General features: G+C 38.2%; 2 protein-coding genes across 6 annotated transcripts; one reads left to right on the forward strand and one right to left on the reverse strand.

The window, feature by feature from the left end:
- Positions 1-2,298: 2,298 nt before the first annotated feature.
- LOC140803341 (ERAD-associated E3 ubiquitin-protein ligase component HRD3A-like) lies at positions 2,299-6,282 on the reverse strand. Its single transcript, XM_073159184.1, has 6 exons — positions 5,674-6,282; positions 4,653-5,144; positions 4,017-4,232; positions 3,358-3,681; positions 2,978-3,220; positions 2,299-2,842 (listed from the first exon to the last, which is right to left on the reverse strand). The coding sequence occupies exons 1-6, from the start codon at positions 6,217-6,219 to the stop codon at positions 2,627-2,629; spliced, it is 2,037 nt and encodes a 678-aa protein (XP_073015285.1). The 5' UTR covers positions 6,220-6,282; the 3' UTR covers positions 2,299-2,626.
- A 159-nt stretch (positions 6,283-6,441) lies between these two features.
- LOC140803342 (uncharacterized) lies at positions 6,442-20,462 on the forward strand. 5 transcript variants are annotated; one of them, XR_012111840.1, is made up of 12 exons: positions 6,442-6,605; positions 6,709-6,801; positions 6,932-6,996; positions 7,441-7,495; positions 7,571-7,660; positions 7,783-7,867; positions 7,960-8,055; positions 18,588-18,772; positions 18,861-18,942; positions 19,841-19,940; positions 20,030-20,088; positions 20,215-20,462. XR_012111840.1 is itself a non-coding variant. In XM_073159185.1 (12 exons), the coding sequence occupies exons 1-11, from the start codon at positions 6,555-6,557 to the stop codon at positions 20,072-20,074; spliced, it is 957 nt and encodes a 318-aa protein (XP_073015286.1). In that variant the 5' UTR covers positions 6,442-6,554; the 3' UTR covers positions 20,075-20,088; positions 20,215-20,462. The 5 variants fall into 5 exon arrangements, 4 of the variants coding, with proteins under 4 accessions (XP_073015286.1, XP_073015287.1, XP_073015288.1 ...); XM_073159185.1 differs by having other exon boundaries at positions 18,854-18,942; positions 19,838-19,940; XM_073159186.1 differs by having other exon boundaries at positions 18,854-18,942.
- Positions 20,463-20,646: the final 184 nt, after the last annotated feature.

Here is a 20,646-nt window from a genome sequence, read left to right on the forward strand (position 1 = left end):
AACTCTGCATTGGGCATCTCCGTAGTATGCTTTCCCAATTTCTCATTTTTTGGCCTCCAATTTATAAGTTTGTGGCATTAGTGGACGAATGAACGCAAATTATTTTAAAAATAATGTACTCCTTCAAACAAAAGAGGACAAATTTTTTTGGTCAAAATAATCTGAAAATTTAGAAAAACTAAGTATCTGGTTTCGATTGTTTTCTTTACGTCACATGCGTACATGAAGAATCAAGAACAATAGCCTTCACCGTGGGTTTTGTGGCTAGGGAATTAAACTAGAAATCGTGACAATAACATTGATAAATTACAAGTGTGCTAACAAATATCATAATAACGGGAAAAATCCACCGAACAAAAAAGATGAAGAAATCAATTGTTTTGCGAAATCGTCAATGTATCATAAATCAAGGACAAATGGCGTACCAAATATCAAATAAATGGAAAAAAACGAGCGAACAAACATGAAGAAGCAACTCACTGGTTTTCTTTTCTTGAATCTCCAAAAAAATCGGTGCTCCGTGGAGGTGGACGTAGTTTCGAAGGTGGAGGTTGAAGTAAGATTAGGGATCGGTTGGGGCGATGGACGAGAGAATTGGGGGAGAGATAATTGGAGAGAGAGAATTGAGGAGAGAGAGAATAATAAAATAAGAGAAAAATTAATAAAATATTGGGGAGGGAGTTTAAAACAAATTCTTCATCCTCTCAGGTGGTGCAGAGAAAATTTTAGGGTTTTGGAGACTAAACAACAAATCAAGTTTCTGTTTAGGGATTTTTTTCCAAATTTCCCTAAAATTAATTTATATATATATAACCAAAATGTCTATTTTGCTTTTTATCATAAAATACACATTTTTTTAATTAAAATTTGTATATTATATTTTAGAAGTAAAAAATAATCGGATTAAATTTTTTAAATTGTACATAGTGTTTAATTTATTATATTAGATAGATTAAATAGATTACACCTTTCAAAAGAAAGATTATTATCTAAATAATTTTAAATAAATCAATAGATAATATAGAAAATATATTATATTTTTTATTTAACTATAATTTTGATTTATACGTACTTTTCTCATTATGTAACTTTTAAAAAAATATCCAAGTAAATAGTGATTGTGATAAATTTTTTTTTAAATATTTTAGCTATATAAAAATTTTACTTAAATGTTTGAGTGAGTCTCATGTGAGACCGTCTCACGGGTTATAATCCGTGAGACGGGTCAACCCTACTCATATTCACAATAAAAAGTAATACTCTTAGTATAAAAAGTAATACTTTTTCATGGGTGGTCCAAATAAGAGATCCGTCTCACAAATACGACCCGTGAGACCGTCTCACACAAGTTTTTGCCTAAATGTTTTAGTTTTAGTAAAAATATTATGTTTTACTTGAAAATTAATTCAAAATTTCAAAATATAATTGAATGTGACAAACTCATCAAAACACTCATCAAATCCCCAACATAATATGCTACATGTTTTTTTACCAACAAATAAAAATTAGAAATTTATTTAAGCATAATACTACAATACTGAGAATGGTTAAGGGTTTTGAAATAAATTTTATTGGATTAATTTTTATTTATCAAATGACCATTATACCCTTTTATTCACTTGAAATTGGCTGAAATCCGGTCAATGTGTATCAGAGATCATTAACAAATTAAAGTCAATTTGTCATTTATCTAATAGTTCCTGTACGATTTTAAGTTTTACTCTATTTTAAAAAATAAAATACTTTACTTACTATAAGAAATAATATATACTAACCATGGAAACAAATGTGTTGTGTGCGTACAAGGGGAATCTTGTGCATGAACATTAATTTTTATAAAAATAAGTATTTGTATAAAGAACATGGTATATTTTACATAATAACATTATGGTTGGCTTAAGCGTTCTTGGATGACAGAAGTACTAGAATCGATGACCTTCTATTAAGCTCTTGTATTATATTGCGTCGAGTTATCGACGTTGATCTGGTTCATTGTGTTTGTCTTAAAAGAAATGAGATACTCGTGAGACGATGTCACAGGAGTTTTTGTGTTTAGAATATTGTACGACTGTTCTGTATTCAATTTTCAATTCTTTTTTTTTTAAATTCAATTATAAGATAATAGAATTGATAAAATTCATTATAACCAAAATTTAGGGAATACAAGTTAACTAGCATGAAAATAATAATATATTATATTTTATACCCAGTAATTTTTGTTATTAAAGTAACAAACAACTAACAAGCATATTTTTATTACAGAGTTAGGAAAATATATTTTTTTAATTGAGTAGGTAAAATAAAGTTAAATCACAAATCAACTAAAAATCATTGACATAAATATGATCGAAAGATTTCTATAAAATTTATCGGCTTACTTTTATTTTACAAAAGGGAGAAAAGGCATAATTCATCTGCAAGATTACATCGCTATCGCACCTAAAAGTAAAACTGTGAATCTATCTGTAGCTCTCGCCTTGTAACAGCCCCCTCCGCACCCCGTCAATTGTACAACATGCATCGAGAAATGCCAGTCGTTGCGAACTATGAATCAATGCATCTTCCTAGCAAAAAATCGTCTACTTCAACACATGGATACGATGATAAAGACGATACCTGTAAACGGTTAATGCTCTACAGGTGCAGCCTGCACGAAAGGTTGCTGTCGGGGGGCCACTTCCGCAGCAGCAGCTTGTCTCCTTTGTCTTTCCCGTAGGTAAAGGACAGTTAACAGGCAAACAAAGAGGGTCAAAATCGTCGCGTTTCCTTCTTCCATTATCACATTTTCGATCCAAGCCTCCACTTTTGGGTGAACCTCGGGAAGGGAATCGATTATATCGACCTGAAAACCAGGTGGCTTCATTCAACACGCGGCATAACTATACTTGTATAACATAACCAAGGCACGCCCCTCAGCCTAGTGAAAAGGGAAAGGAAAAGTTGAAAGGGCTAAGAAAAAGAACACGAAAACACAAACCAGGAAACTGTTGGCATAGTTTCTCCGTATCCACAAACTGGCGAGGGCTAGTGATACAGGTAACTTTGCAGCAGGATCAACTTCTAATGCTTGATCATAGTACCTTTTGGCAAGATGAAGATCAAATGGTAGTCCTTGCCCGTGCTCATGCATGTATCCCAGGTTGAACATGGCTTGTGCGTTGGATTGAGATTTAGCATGCATATAGGCCTCAGCTGCACGATCATAATCCCGCTCAGTGCCCTGTGACGAGTAAGAGAAGGGATAAAAATATCAAGCAACACCGGTAACAATCGTTATAGCCAGGTATGACAAGGGTTGGAGAAAACAAAAGAAAACTATTTCATCAAGAATAAAAAAGGTCAATCAAATCCACATACCCGGCCATAGTAATATGCATCTCCTATCAGCAAAGCAGCGTGTTCATTACCCTGCTCAGAGGCTTTCCACCACAAGGCATGTGCACGTTGATGCCTTTCAGCATCAGTGCATATTCCAGATTCCCCCACGCACACACTACGTTCCCCGTACTTGTCAAGAATCCAAGCAGCATTACTTTGTGCCACCTCATACCCTATCTCAGCCATCCTGGAATATAAGAGCAATGATTTGCCAATATCACCTTTCAGATATGATTCTAGTGCCCATCTAGCCAAGGAACTCCATGGTCCACGTTCTGCAACCAGTTTATACAACGCCGTTGCCTAGCATAAGGTAAAAACATAATCACCAGAAGGACAAAACTAATTGTTCGTACAAGCATTTAACTTGTTAAATGTAACCGAAGAGGGAAAAAGAACTTGTCAGAAAACCATGATAGGAGCGAGAGAATACACAAGGGTATTGAACAAAAAGGGGCAATTTGAAAAATGAGGCAAGGCAGTCAGGGCGCTTGCATTTAGTTCAAAGCTCTATGAGCATAGTACATAACAAAAAAAAACGAAGAACCAAATTTCTCCAAAAAAAAAAAATATCGAGGTAACAATGAATATAAGCAGGTATAATGAAATATAATATTTAAGCTGGCATTCTCACATACCATAGGAAGATTTTTCTTAAGCCCCAGACCTGTATGAAACATCTTTGCCAAATGGTAGAATGCTTTTGGTTGACCTGCATTAGCAGCCAATGCAAAGTGCTTTGTAGCTAGCTTTAAATCACGCTTCACGCCAAGTCCCTTGAGATACATTACCCCAAGGTTGTAAAAGCCACCGGCTTCTTCATTATCTGCAGCTTTCTCAAAGTATTCTTTTGCCTGCAACAGAAAAGCAAAGAGAAAATACTTGAAATTTCCTGCCATTTTGCATTAATAGGAATAGCCTCACAACTTATATGCAGGAGAAACGAGCTTCAAGAATGAAAGGAAAAAAAATGCACAAAATAAAATACCCAATAAAAGTGCACAAACAAATCTGGTTAAATTATTGCCATCAGATCAGACAAAAGAATAAGTGAATATGCATCAGAAAATATGCATTTTACAAACCCAACGAAGTATATCATCCTAAATTGTGGTCCTCAACACCAAGCACAAATAGCAAATTGAAAACTAAGCATAATAAATCAAACTGAAAAAAATATATAGAAAGAGAACCCCAAGAGATAGAGAAGGAAAAAATAAAATGAGAGAGATAGAGAAGAAAAAATAAAATGAGAGAGATAGAGAAAGACATACCTTGGTATAGTTCCTTTTCTCTACTCCATATCCCTTCACATACAAATATCCCATGCCATTGTAAGCTGAGTACAATTGCTGTCTGGAGGCAAGCGTAAGCCATTCCAGGGCTTTAGTATAGTTCCTTTCAACGCCTGCACCTCTTGCATATATTTCTCCAAGCAGTTCCATTGACCTAGGTTCCCCTCTCTCCACTGCCTTAGAAAACCACCACAACGCCTTAGAGTGATCACGCCTGATGCCCCTCAGACCGAAGTAGTAAAATATTCCAATTCTGTACATGGCTGCAGCATTTCCTTTCTGTGCCTGGTACTCCAAAATCTGAAAATCTTCATCATCCTCTCCTCTGGACTTTCTGAGAGCTTCTTTATTTTCCTCTGCACCATTGTGAATTCTAATTGGTTCAACTACAGGTGAGTCCTTAGAAATGAGAAAACTATTCACTGCGACCTCTGCCAATTCAGCATACAGCACAACTGCTTTATCATGCATCTACACCAAAGAAATTTGAATCCACATCATGACAGATACATTGCTTAAGAGAAGAACAAAGTCTCCAAGGAATTATCCGTCTCCATCAACTTTCCTTTTACGCTCCCTATTCTGTGACTAAAGTAAATAGACCTTTTTTCATTCCATACATGTGTGTGGAGGTGTGCATGGAAACTTAAGTTGTGACAATACACAATAACTTGCTGCTTACGATATTAAAGAAATTTATAAAAAAGCATATCATGCCTACTGAGTTCGAATCAGCTTAATGGCTAATTTTCATTGCTACCAGTCCTTTCAACAATTCTTTGCTATTCAATCCAATATTTACAGGCATATAGGAAGACACAATTTAATGAGAAAATTAAGCCTACAAGGGGAATCTTTGTCATCTCAAATACAATGGATTCTATTTCTTATTGCCGACACATGAGTTAACTTACTGAAACGAGGTTATTGACAATGATCCTACAGATGTAAGACACAAGTACACAACCATGAGGATCAACCTAAACTACAGAAAACTTACTTCTTGGCGATAGTAAGTAAATGCTAAGGCCATCTTCGACTGCATATTCCCACCCTGTGCTGCAAAATGATGATGCAAAAACGCCTTAGCATCGCTCTTCTCCTTCCCCATTCCCATGCTATACAAAAACCCCAAGACCGACTGCCCTTGCGGTTTCCCAGCCGCAGCAGAGGCCTCTATATTCGCCACCGCCTCCTCCATGATCCTGAACTCCCCCGTGCTCGCAGCCTCCACCATCTTCCGCACCCCATCATAATAAATCACCTCTTCCTTAGGGTTCTGGTTGCCGAAACTAGGATCGGACTCGAACAACGGCGACCAGGATCCAGGGTCAAGTACTGAGTCAGGCTTAGATTCCGACTCCGGAAAATCATCGAAATCCGTGACGTCATCGGGACCAGACGGGTAATTTGGCGCGGCGGCGGAATCCGAGAGGTCGTCCTGGGAGAGGACGAGAACGAATGGGCGGGCGACGGCGGAGAAAGGTAGGATGGCAGCGGCGAGGAGGAAAATGGAGGTCAGGTGCTGGATTTTCCGGCAGCGCATATCCGCGGAGATCTCTGCAAAATGGGAAATGTGAACGGAATTTACCGGTATAGAGTCTATTCGATAATTGGGAAGCACAGTAAAATTTATCGTAAAATGCCACGCTAAGAAACATAGGTAATGCCAACCAATGAGAATCCGCCAACTCAACATTTTCCCATGCCCCGTGGCGCATATAAATCAATTAATTTAGGGCAATTTCTTTTCATTAATCCTAAAATTGTTTGGAAAATGCTAGAGAACTCGAGTTCAGCTCGTTCCCCTAGCTGAACGCCCGAAATTCTCGTTCATATGCGCCGGAGATATCAGCGGCGTGGTATATTTCAGCAATCGTCATGTCAATTGAGATTAAGCTCTCTCGATCCAACCGTATTTATCGCCCCGATGTGAGTTTTTCCCGCTGTATAATATACTGAACCATCTCGTCTTTCCTTTTTTGCATGCTTTTTATCAGAATTGCTCATTTTTTACCTGAATAATTGTGGAAAGGAGCCCCTGGAAGGCAAGGTGATCACCAAACTAAATTCCGGGATCTCCTATCAGTCGATTCGCGTCACCATTGATGGCACTGTTAATTTACAGGTTTGCTTATTTTCGTTGAATCTTTTCTTGTTGGACATATTTGTAGATTGTGATTGTGGTGGTGTAACTGAATTAACAAGTATGTTCGAAACATTTCTGTAATTTATTCATCAATATTTGATTGATTTAGGTACGCGGAGGATCGGCTGGAGTTATAGAATCCTTTTATGGTGTCATTAAGCCAATCCGAATAATGTAAGTGTCACCTGTTTATGTGAGCAAATTTTTTTTAAAGCTTTGATTCTTTAGTTTTATAAAGCTATTGTTGGCTGTCGTTTAGGTGCATTTGATTGTTTTCTTTAGTCATTTGGTAATCTAGTGAAGATCCATTGGAAAAATGTAATCTTAATTCTACAGTGGTTGACCGAAGACATTCAAAATCATTTTGTTATTGTTCAGTTGCAGTAGTCTTGTTTTGTTTTGGTAGGTTAGTTTTATAATGGACTCTTAAGGTATGTTAATCAGTTATAATGGAGACCAGCATCTAACGTGATCAATCCGAAGTAAATGTTGCAGCTAGACTTTTAGTCCTGAATGTATTAATTCGCCACCAGAGGAAAAGAAACTTTAAACAGAAGCTGATGATCATGCTTTCATGATTATGATTAATTTTATTGAATTTTGTGACGCGAGGAACAGTAAGAAGGTTGTTGATATTGGATCATCAGGAAGGCTTGGATCAGGGACAACAGAGGTTCATTATCTCTAACAGTAAACAACACAATATATTTCGTTCTGGAATATCTTATGTGCTTATTTCTCATTACAGATTCCATTTTCTGTAATGCTGAAAGATCCGAAAGAAGAAAATCTGGAAAAGTTTTTTGAAACATACCATGGAGGCAATATTAGCATCCAGGTCCACTAATGATTCTTTGTATCTTTACTTCTTTTCAAGTGCATCTCCAGATTAAATTCTAGCTTATCCTGTTATTTCAGGAGGAATATTCACATGCTTGAATGTTATAATTGCTATCACAGTATCTGATGACGGTGGATGTCGTTAGAGGATACTTGCACAAATCATTGACTGAAACAATGGAATTTATTGTTGAAAGTGAGAAAGGTACGTATACTTCTATCATGTAGATGCCTATTTTCTATGCTAGTTTGTATGTGATAGCGATGACCTTTTATTTCCATGGCCACTCATCTCAGACAATCTTCTACAGCAACCGGTTTCTCCTGAAATTGTCATGTTTTACATTACACAGAACACTCAAAGGCATCAATTACTTCCTGAACTAAAATCAGGTTGCTCAAGTTATTTTCCATGTGTTTTTAATTTAACTTCAATTTACCAGCTAGATCATTTTATGAAATGTTGAGAAAGAGAATAGCTATGTTTTTACTTGTTGACATGAACATATTTGTGATAACTACCATTTCTTCATGCTAATAAGCTCTCAGTCATATTAACTGCACTTCTTGATGTCAGTTCTTGTTTAGTTTATTTGTATTCTTCTTCTTGTTCTTCTTCTCCATCTTTATTATGGAGCCACTCATGGTCGGCTCTTTCTTCCATCTGATGATATAATGTTCTTTCTAAAGCAGTACAAATTGTTTACTACTCTCTTATTTCTGAGTACTCTTCTCTACAATTATGTATGCATGTAGATTCAATTGCACCGAGAGTTTCAGACTTCATAGAGAACAATTTAAAATTTTGTACATGAATCATAATGGGTTTCATAACCAAGCTTAATATTAAAGAACTTCTTTATGGACAGGGGTGTGTCCCAATGGTTGACTTTCTTGACAACCAACTGCTTTATAATTAATGGAGGAACCACGAGGATTATAAAGAAATCAAGTTTTTTTTAATGCTTTATGACCCTTTGCAAGTTATTGAACTGTGTGGGGACATTACCCTATTGTGAGAACTTAGCCCATATTTAATAATAATAAAATAATAATAGTAATATATCCTAATCTCTTCTCTCTCCCCGACTGCAATTCTATTCAAAAAACCTCAACCAATTTCGAAGCTTTGTCCGTCGATTGTGGCCGCTCCGATTGCCCAAAAATTAAATTAAATAAATATTTGGGAAGCCATCGAAGTCTGCATTCCATCGATACCTTTTTTGCTAGGAAAACTCACGACTCCCGGAAAACCCGTAGGAGACCGCCGTCTGCTTTCGCCGGAATTCATGGGACAACTCTTGTTTTAGGCTTCATAGAGCTCGATCTATTAGACTTGAGTTAGACTTCAAGTTGTAAAAGGTAATTTCAGATTTTAGGGTTTCGAAAATTGCGTATTTCTGTTCATTCGAGCTTTTATTATTGATATGTGTTATATTGTTGGTTGTAGGTGCTATATCTGAGCTGATTGGAGGTATTAATAAAATTTCAGAATTTATTTGAGCATAATTTCGAAAATTCAGATTTATTTAATTGGGTTTTCGAATTTTAGTGTTTAATAATTAGATGTTTAGATGCTATAGCATTGTCGTATATTAATTTTAGAAATTTTAAAGCCTAAATTATGGATTTTTGGAATTTTAGGCTAAATTGGTGAATATTGGAAAAATAAATGGAAGTTGATGTAAAATAAATTATTTCCACATGATCGGATTCTTCGGGAAAATCCTTAGGAAATTTCAGGGGTAAATTAAGTTTTCAATTAAGGTACGCATGAACTGTTTCTTTATAACGTCTATAATGACGTGAGATGTCATTAACTATTTTGTAATGAGTTGTGGCGTGCCTTATATGCTTATGTGAATAATGTGATTGCAGTTACACATTTATTTTGAGTTGATATGCTCAGGGTGATAAATAATATCTATTTTTATTATTTGAAAATAATAAAATAAAAAATATGTTTATTTTTAAAGGAATATTTGAGATATTTGTCAACTAGTCATATTAATTATTAGTGCATAGTATTTCGAGCCTTGTCTCCTTTGTTGCTATCATTACTGATCTGTTGAGACATTGAGTCATCAATGGAGCGAGTGATAGGGTTAGATCGCACCTAACATGTAGTAGCCCGAATTCCAAATTGGGTAATTAACGGATTAATGGTGATTAAGAAGGTTTAATGTGTAATTTTGACCGAGTCATGACCGGACGGACCGAAGATGGTTCGGAAGCACCGAAGAGTTCGGAAGGTCCGCAGTGGGTTCGGTGGATCCGATCATGAGGTGTCAAGAGCAGCTGGACACGTGCATGTTCGGACGGTCCGAAGTGTATGATCGGAGGATCCGATCATGAGCTGTCAAGAGCCAATGGACACGTAGCGTTCGGACGTTCCGAAGTGTTGTTCGGAGGATCCGAACATGGCCTATAAATAGTGCTCGGATTTCTCATTTTTGACTTGCCAATTTCTTGAGTTTTCTCTCATTTTGGAGAGTTTGGAAGGTTTCTAGGGTTAGTTGTTGGTCGAGCGATAGCCAAGAGCTGCCAGGAGTAGTAGCGTAGCGGCGCCTGAGTTTCAAGGCAATCGACATCAAAGGGCTGTCGACGGACGAAGGTAAACCCTAAACCCTTGGTAGTACTAGGGAGTACTGGTTTTGCTAATCGAGCATGGTAGTATTGATTGAGTATACTTTTGATGCATAGGCTTGTTCTAGACCTGATTAGCGGTGTTGCGTAAGGCTAGGCTTGCTGTGATAGAGGTACGAAAGTACTATCCGAGATATCCTGGTTGAGTATACATTCTTATATGTGTTGCATGATTATGTGGTGCATTGATATATGTCATATGATGCATGCTATTATGTCACGTTTATTACTGCACGTTGCATTTCATGTTGAGCCGTATCTCCTTCGAGATAGCCTTTACTGTTGAGCTGTATCTCTTTCGAGATAAGCTATATCTTGGGGCCGCTCAGCCCTGTCTTGTGGACGCATGGACACCGAGAGTACACAGTGGCCGACGGGTCGGGAGGGCTTCGGTGGTCCGGGACATTTTAGGTCCACGTCTGTCTTGTAGTGGATGCAGTGACCCAGATGTGTACCGCGCGGCACTATCCACTTGGCGCCTCTAGACTGAGCATTGTTGAGATCCTTTTGTGACTCCTGTTTCTTGACTACCCCGGTATCATGATCATAGCATGTGCATTTCATATAGGTCTGTATACTCATACTTTTGTACTGGGCGTTCTTATCGCTCACGTCCTCGGTTTTGTTTATTCTTGGACACCCCATTCCCTCGGGGCAGGCCTCAGGTTGGACAGCTCGGGAAGAGCAGGAGGAGGACAGTGAGTATCTGGTTGGTTTAGTTTTCAGTACTATTCTATTTCGATTGGGTTGTATAACTATCATTTGTTGGTATTTTCCGCTGTTATCTCTGATTATTGTTAATTAAGTTATTTGCGTGCTTAGTTCTTGGTTAGTAGGTGATTCTGGAACGGGTCACTACATTTATGGTATCAGAGCATGCGTACGATTTTGGGATATAGATTTCTGTTTTGGGATTTCCGTTGACCAATTTACTAGTTTCCCCATTCTATTGTTGTAGCAATGGCTGACCACTTTGGTGACGGGAGTAGTCAGGGGAGTGTAGGTCGATGGGGTGATCAGGACGATCATAGACGTCATTCTTTCTGTTTCTACTCCGATGGGTCATTCGGTGTTAGCTAAGCGTCTAGTGATGGGTTGTCCCTTAGATTTTGAGGGTAACGATGTTGTTATTTTCGTTTTGTTCATCCTCTAAACTTGATTTCGAGGACGAAATCGTTTTTAAGGGGGGGAGAATGTAGTAGCCCGAATTCCAAATTGGGTAATTAACGGATTAATGGTGATTAAGAAGGTTTAATGTGTAATTTTGACCGAGTCATGACCGGACGGACCGAAGATGGTTCGGAAGCACCGAAGAGTTCGGAAGGTCCGCAGTGGGTTCGGTGGATCCGATCATGAGGTGTCAAGAGCAGCTGGACACGTGCATGTTCGGACGGTCCGAAGTGTATGATCGGAGGATCCGATCATGAGCTGTCAAGAGCCAATGGACACGTAGCGTTCGGACGTTCCGAAGTGTTGTTCGGAGGATCCGAACATGGCCTATAAATAGTGCTCGGATTTCTCATTTTTGACTTGCCAATTTCTTGAGTTTTCTCTCATTTTGGAGAGTTTGGAAGGTTTCTAGGGTTAGTTGTTGGTCGAGCGATAGCCAAGAGCTGCCAGGAGTAGTAGCGTAGCGGCGCCTGAGTTTCAAGGCAATCGACATCAAAGGGCTGTCGACGGACGAAGGTAAACCCTAAACCCTTGGTAGTACTAGGGAGTACTGGTTTTGCTAATCGAGCATGGTAGTATTGATTGAGTATGCTTTTGATGCATAGGCTTGTTCTAGACCTGATTAGCGGTGTTGCGTAAGGCTAGGCTTGCTGTGATAGAGGTACGAAAGTACTATCCGAGATATCCTGGTTGAGTATACATTCTTATATGTGTTGCATGATTATGTGGTGCATTGATATATGTCATATGATGCATGCTATTATGTCACGTTTATTACTGCACGTTGCATTTCATGTTGAGCCGTATCTCCTTCGAGATAGCCTTTACTGTTGAGCTGTATCTCTTTCGAGATAAGCTATATCTTGGGGCCGCTCAGCCCTGTCTTGTGGACGCATGGACACCGAGAGTACACAGTGGCCGACGGGTCGGGAGGGCTTCGGTGGTCCGGGACATTTTAGGTCCACGTCTGTCTTGTAGTGGATGCAGTGACCCAGAGGTGTACCGCGCGGCACTATCCACTTGGCGCCTCTAGACTGAGCATTGTTGAGATCCTTTTGTGACTCCTGTTTCTTGACTACCCCGGTATCATGATCATAGCATGTGCATTTCATATAGGTCTGTATACTCATACTTTTGTACTGGGCGTTCTTATCGCTCACGTCCTCGGTTTTGTTTATTCTTGGACACCCCATTCCCTCGGGGCAGGCCTCAGGTTGGACAGCTCGGGAAGAGCAGGAGGAGGACAGTGAGTATCTGGTTGGTTTAGTTTTCAGTACTATTCTATTTCGATTGGGTTGTATAACTATCATTTGTTGGTATTTTCCGCTGTTATCTCTGATTATTGTTAATTAAGTTATTTGCGTGCTTAGTTCTTGGTTAGTAGGTGATTCTGGAACGGGTCACTACATAACATCTCATCGATGGAGCGAGTGATATGATTAGCACTCTTGATGACTGCATGAGGATTGATCGGGTCGCTACCGGACCCTCGATGCTACGTGCATGGAAGAGCAACGGCTTGATGTTGCGTTGCTGCATTCCTGGCACGGGTGACCACTGTTTGTGTTGCTGATGCGATTCGTTTGGACTCCGTTTTGGTATTCGTTATTTTGTTGTTACCTGCACGCATTGAATTGCATTTTACTTGATTTTATTTTCATGTCATTTATATTTGTCATGATTTTACTGGTTAGTCGTACTGGAGCCTAACCCCTATTTTCTTTTTATGTTGTGGTTGTTTTTGATGCCATAGCATGTTATTCAGGAGGCTTTGACGCGTCTGATGGAACGTCAAGTAGCGATGCCCAGTAGTTGGGTTGTTGATGAGAGTTCCCAGTAGGGATGGCAATTTTCCCCACGGGTTTGGAGCCCCGCGGGGAAAACCCGAAACGGGGATGGAGATCCCCGATTTGTTCGGGTTCGGGTTCGTGGATTTTTTAAATCCCCGATGTAGTTCGGGCGGGTAGGGGTGAGCATTCGGTCAATTCGATTACCGACCGAACCGAATTAGCCATAACCGAACCGAACCAAAATATTTAGCCATAACCGAAATGACCGAATTAATTTTCATAAGCGATGAAAACCGAACCGAATTAAAATCGGTTAATTCGGTCCGATTAGTTTTAAAAAAAAATTGTGATTTAACTTTAATTATATATGTAATTTTTTTTTAACACTACAGTTTACATAAATGTATAAAAACATAAAATCACACACATCACAATTGTATAAGTTTTATTTGAATACAATTAATGCATATTATATCGATTTTAAAATTAAAAATTTCAATATTTATAAAAATTGATAAATAAAAAAAATTATTAAATAATAATATTTATTATATCGATTAATTCGGTTAACCGATTTCAAAATTTTGAAAATCGTAACCGAACCGAATTATCCGAAATTTTTTAATTTGAAAACCGAATTTCCGAAATAACAGAAACGAATTTCCGAATTGGCTCGTTTCGGTCGGTTAATTCAGTTTAACCGAAATCTTGCTCATACCTACGGGCGGTTATGAGATTACTATCCCCATCCCTGAACCCGTCCCGAAAATAATATCAATAATAAAATAATAGTATTATTAATATAATAATATTATTATTAATAATAATAAAAATAATATTATTAATATTGATATTAATATCAATATTAATATTATCACTAATAATAATAGATAATAATAAGTTTTGGTTTGAGAAAATTTCCGAATCTATCATCGTCTTACCATATTAATATATTTGAAAAAGGGATGAGGACGGGGAAGAGAAGCTGATCCCCGAAGTTCCAGTTTGGGGATTCCCCGAACCCGAAAAAGTGGGGATCGGGGCGGCTATGGGGGTGGGATGGAATTCGGGGACGGGGATGACAAACACGCCCCGTCCCATTGCCATCCCTAGTTCCCAGATATATAAGTATATATATGTATGTATTATATCATCGAGTCATACAATTGCCAGAGGATGCCCTGTGTAGCTGTACTGTTACTTTTACGATGTTTTGGATTGATAGTTGTGTAATCGAGCCTTGTGGGCTCTATACGTGTTAGTCCTGGCCAGTGCGACTATAAGTTTGTGAATTGGTGTTATGACTTTATTTTGAGTATATAAATGTTGTTTGGAAATTTTTGGGATGTCCTACTTATGGGGAGGTCATGCCGAAATTTCTGTTGGCCCAAAAGAGAAATTTTTAATTGCTTTTGCTGTTTACATTCACGAATCCTAGTTGTTTGGTCATTGAATGCTAATCAGGAGCACGAGCCCTTACAGTTGGTATCGGAACGTAACTGATATATGCTCGAACTAGAGTCTAGGAGTCTAGATGATTGCGTATGTGTTTGACTACTTGCTCTTATTTAAATTAATTGCTATGATCTATTTGAATTTGCTTGAGTTAGAAATACTAGTTGACTAGATTTTAAACTTAGCTTACTTTAATTATTTTGTGCTTATTAAATTATTTTGCCTAGGTATTAAATCCTTGTGTCTTATAGAATAACACCTGGAGGAATAGACTAAAAGGGGAAAGAAGTTTTACAACAGTCTGAAGCACATAATGTGAGAGGATTTGATGATATTATCAGGGGTAAACATGGTCGTCCTACAGGCTATGTCGCTAGAAATGTGGAAGAAGAGGTGAATCAAGAAGTGTAACATTTGACTCAGAAAGTGAGATGGATGCAGTTGATAATTTTTCAATTCCAAGAATTACGTCATTCCAAATTCTTTGGCAACGAAAGTGGTGAAAGAACAGCATGATGGTTGAAGAGTATAAACCATCTGTTCAATTTGCTCGAGTATTCCCAAACTGTCAGACTGATGTGGGTCATCTATCAACTAAAAGACCGAGCACAACTCTGGTGGGAAGCCACAGAGGAAGCACTCAAGGAATCTGGTGAAATAATTACTTGGGAAGTATTCCGTGCTAAGTTTGCACAGGAATATGCACCACCATCGTATTATTCTGTCAAAGAAGATGAGTTTAACCAGTTGGTGCAGGGCAATAAATCAGTTGTTGAATACGCTTCTCAGTTTTATGCTCTTTTGCCATGTGTTCCACACCTTGCGAAAAATGATTAGTACAAACTTTCATGTTTTCTGCATGGACTGCAAAGAACTATTCATATTCTGGTAATGACTGGGATCGCCTAACACTCGTGTTCAGGCAGTGGAGAAGGGAAGAAGATAGAGATAAGTCTACTTAGGGGAGAACCACAACCAGTTCCAGTTTCTATTCTTCAGAGATCTGGAAGTAGCATGCCGATGTCAGTAAGTTTACCTCCTTATGAGCCTCTACATTCATACCAGCAACCCAAACAACAAAGATTCAAAGCAAAAGACAAGCAATTTAAGAAGAAATCCCAATCTAGCTCCTCCAGTTCAAGCAGTACTAGAGGGGAAGGTGCAGTTGGGTCATCCAATGTTGTGTACTATGACCGATGTGCTGGAAGAAATTTCATTGCACAGTGTATAGGAGTTCAGGAGTCTTGTTATATCTATGGTCAGGTTGAGCTCTATGCCAAAGTATGTCCCAATGCAGAGAAACAACAATTTCAGCCACAATAGTTTGGTCAGATTCTCCGATGACCAGCTTTCAGGTCATATGCTCCCACACAATCATTTCAGCAGTCTAGTTATCCACCACCCAAAGGTCCTCTGCAGTAGCAATTTCCTGGGGCACAGCAAACTCGAGTCCATACCTTGACTCAGGACTAGGCCTTCACAGTAGCCCGGTTCAACAGCCGATAATCGACGCACATTCTCATCGTTCCGTCTTTTTCTTTACAAACAATACTGGAGCTCTCTAAGGCGACATGCTGGGTCTAATATAGCCTTTTTCCAGTAAATCCTGAAGATGTTCTTTGAGTTCTTTCAACTCTGCTGGGGTTAAACGGTATGGTGCTCTAGAAATAAGATTTGTCCCTGGAATCAATTTGATGCTAAGATCTATTTCCCTTTGAGGCGGCAAACCTGGAATCTAATCAGGAAATACATCAGGAAAATCCTTGACAACAGGAATATCATAAACTTTCCATTGTTCTTCTTGTGCTGCGTCGAGTGTATAAATCATAAATCCTTCATTACCTATTGACAACAATCTGAACATTTCCATCATAAATCTCATCAGGAAATACATCAGGAAAATCCTTGACAACAGGAATATCGTAAAAGTTTCATTTGCTGCCATAATACGGTCTAAATCTGACCACTCCATGGAAAAATCCCAGTAGCTTAATAATTCATCAATATATCTATGCCGATGATACAATCGAAATCAGACATAGCTAACTTGATTAAATTAGTTATCATAATATTATCCCCAAATCTAATCACACAATTTAGGACTATCTCACGAGACATTAAGTATACACCCGTAGGAGTAGCCACAGACAGTATCCAACAACGAAATAGTAGCAATCTCATTCTCATCAACAAATGCAGCAGATAAAAACGAATGAGATGCTCCATTGTCTATCAATATACGTTCAAGATAACAAAAAACATAGCAAATACCTGCAATCAGTCCTTCTGGTGCATCCTGAGCCGAATCCTGAGTCAAAGCATGGACTCGAGTCTGTTGTGGCCCTGGAAATTGCTGCTGAAGAGGACCTCTGGTTGGTGGATAACTAGACTGCTGAAATGATTGTGTAGGAGCATATGACCTAAAAGCTGGTCATCGGGGAATCTGACCAAACTGTTGTGGCTGAAATTGTTGTTTCTTTGCATTGGAACATACTTTGGCATAGTGCTCAACCTGAACACAGACATAACAAGACCCCTGAACTCCTATACACTGTGCACTGAAATGTCTTCCACCACATCGGTCACAGTACACAACATTGAATGTCCCAACTGTACCTACTGCTTGAACTAGATGAGCTGGATTGAGATTTCTTCTTAAATTGCTTGTGTTTTGCTTTGAATCTTTGTTGTTTGGATTGTTGATATGACTATAGAGGCTAGTAAGGAGGTAAACCTTCTGACATCGGCATGCTTCTTCCAGATCCCTGAGAAATAGAAGTTTGAACTGACTGTGGTTCTCCCCTAAGCAGACTTGCCTCTATCTTCTTCCCCTTCTCCACTGGCTGAACATAAGTGTTGAGCGATCCAATCATCACCAGAGTATAAATATTTCTTTGCAGTCCATGCTAAAAACGTGAAAGTTTGGACTGATCATTTTTCGCAACGTGTGGTACATATGGCAAAAAAGCAGAAAACTGATAAGCATATGCAACAACTGATTTATTGCCCTGCACCAACTGGTTAAACTCATCTTCTTTGACAGAATAATACGATGGTGGTGCATATTCTTGTGCAAACTTAGCACAGAATACTTACCAAGTAATTATTTCACTAGATTCCTTGAGTGCTTCCTCTGTGGCTTCCCATCAGAGTTGTGCTCGGTCTTTTAGTTGATAGATGATCAACTTCAGTCTGACAGTTTGTGAATACTCGAGCAAATTGAACAGATGGTTTATACTCTTCAACCATCATGCTGTTCTTTCACCACTTTCATTGCCAAAGAATTTGGGAGGACGTAATTCTTGGAATTGAGAAATTATTAACTGAATCTTTCCCATTTTCTGAGTCAAATATTCTACTTCTTGATTCACCACTTCTTTCATATTTCTAGCGACATGGTCTGCAGGACGACCATGTTTACCCCAGACAATATAATCAAGTCCTCTCACATTCTATGCTTCAGACTCTTGTACAACTTCCTCCCCTTTTTTGTCTCTTCTTTCAGGTGTCATTCTATAAGACACAAGAGTATTAATACCCAGACAAAATAATTTAATAAGCACGGAATAATTAAAGGAAAGCTAAAACTTAGTTTTTGTCAAAACAAACTTAATCAAATGGATTGGGCTTTAGGAAACATGGGCTGGATTCTCATACCTATTCCATATTACAATTTGCTTATGGAACTCTTCTAATTTGCTCATTATTTTGATACTATAACTTATTATTTGAGCTCCAGGCCACAAAAACGGCTTGTTCTACTCGTGTATCAGCTAGATTCCCATCGACCACATGATATTTGTGCTTTTCATTTTAAATAATTTGGGGAAGGTTCACTAATAGGATATTATTATCAATACATAGGTGGTTTCCGGGTGACCGGGAAAATATGTACTCAATGCTCGCTGATGGATCCTGTCGGGGGTGAGTTAACTGTTGAGGCGTCTGCTCTTCCTATTCAATCAATCGATATCCACTTGCTTAGAGTGGAGTCAATTTTGATTGGCGAAAAGATAGCAACAGAGTCCTCTTTGATTCAAACAACTCAGGCATATATCATTCACTTGACTAAGTTTGGTTTTATTTTGTATTCATTATTATATGTCTGTAAAGGTTCTCTGTCTTGTTAGATATCAGATGGAGATGTTTGCCGTCAAATGTCTTTGCCAATTTATATTATTCTGCCCCGCCTTGTGACTTGTCCAACCATTTTTTCCGGGTGGGTGTTTGACTGCTGATCTCTTTTCGTATTTTGTTTTTTAATCAACACATGTAAGAAAGCTAATTCATGATGTAGATTGTATTTAGTTTTGGTAATGAATATCAACTCCCATGGTGATGGTTTGTTCAAGGTCCTCAGTATTGGACTATTGGTTCAACAGTGGATAAGGTCTTGCTAAATGATATGTTTGTGGAATCTCATTGTTTGACAACTAGTTTGAATGATGAAATCTCATGCCATCCTTATTGATTTTGGACAAAGAAAATCGCGCAAAACAAAAAGGATGAAGCGATTAAATTTAAAAGTAGAGTTGGACCAACCAATCTTAACTAGATCCAAATTGCCACCCAGCCTTTGCTTGTAACGTGCGGCTTTCCATTTCTCCATGCTCTAGATATTTTTTAAGTTCTTACTCTTGATATCTGTCATTAATTATGTTCCTTTCGATGATCATCAAAATTATGCTTTGCTACTGTTTATAGAGGAATCTTTTGATCCTTTCAGGTTAGTATCTTCTAGACTTGTGCCATCTGCACTTCCCATTTTTGGGAATTGTGGATGCAATTTTATTAATTGTAATCATTTTATAAGTTATGTTTCACTATTTAGAGATGCTAGGCTCTTTCATGATCCGGAGAGCAGAGAAGGCATTGCCTTTTGCTTTTTATTTATTCTCTGGGAATCGTTTGTTGTTTTATATTTCTTTATTAAGTTATTGGTTTAAACTTAAGCGTATAGATGTGAAATGAGGAGCTGGCCGAGTCTATGCTTTGTTGGTATCGGGTGTTTGATCTAATCTGGTTTTAGCTTGTTTGCATTTGGTGTCACCTACTATGCGATGTCTGCTGCATATGTGAATACTTTGCTTGACACTAGTCTAAAATCTTCTTAGCAGTCCATTTTCAGTCGAGTTCAAGGTTACCATAGCCATTACCTTTGTGTCAGATCTATCCAAGAAGGGCTCAAAGTCTGACCCAAAAAATCCTATGCCATGGGTATGCATCCATTCTGTTACTTATATATGAGAATGCAGTTGCCACTTTGTTGCAATCTTAATCCGCTCTCGCATTTTTCTAATATATAGACAGCAATGGAAAATGTTCCTTTAGAACTGGTGCGCACAAAGTGACATGATTGCAGAAGGTAACTTTGTCGCCTCTTTTTTTTCTTTTTTACATACAAAATTCTATGCCAAGTGAAATGGATTGAAAACCAATTCACAGATTACCTGGTGTCTGGTGATATAGTTACTTTTCATTTTGATATCAGGTTTCCTGCTGTAATATTTCAACAACTTTTGATTTCATGCATTGGTTAGCTGTATTTACCAAGATGCAACGAATACCCAGCAAAGAGAGGTCAAGTACGTGCAAGACTTGACTTCTTTACGAATTATAATATTTTTTTGCAGTCAGCCTTGTGTTGCGCCTATTCAATTGGTATTGGTGTAAAATGTTACATTGGATGTTTGTATCATTATACGTTGTTTTTAAAAAAACTATTATTTTTTCAACAAAGCTACCGACGTTGTGGGGATCGCCAGGCCGCTCTTCCGTTTGTTTAAGAACATCCCAAAATAAGAAGGAAAATGAAGCAAAAAAATGCATGATTCGTCAAGAACCTTTCGATTCCCTCACTCTAAGATGGGTATACCAATTGCGTCAAGCTCAGCCATAAACACCGAAACCAAATAGTTTGTTT

This window comes from Primulina eburnea, chromosome 10 (assembly GCF_022965805.1).
Source record: "Primulina eburnea isolate SZY01 chromosome 10, ASM2296580v1, whole genome shotgun sequence".
Taxonomy (NCBI): domain Eukaryota; kingdom Viridiplantae; phylum Streptophyta; class Magnoliopsida; order Lamiales; family Gesneriaceae; genus Primulina; species Primulina eburnea.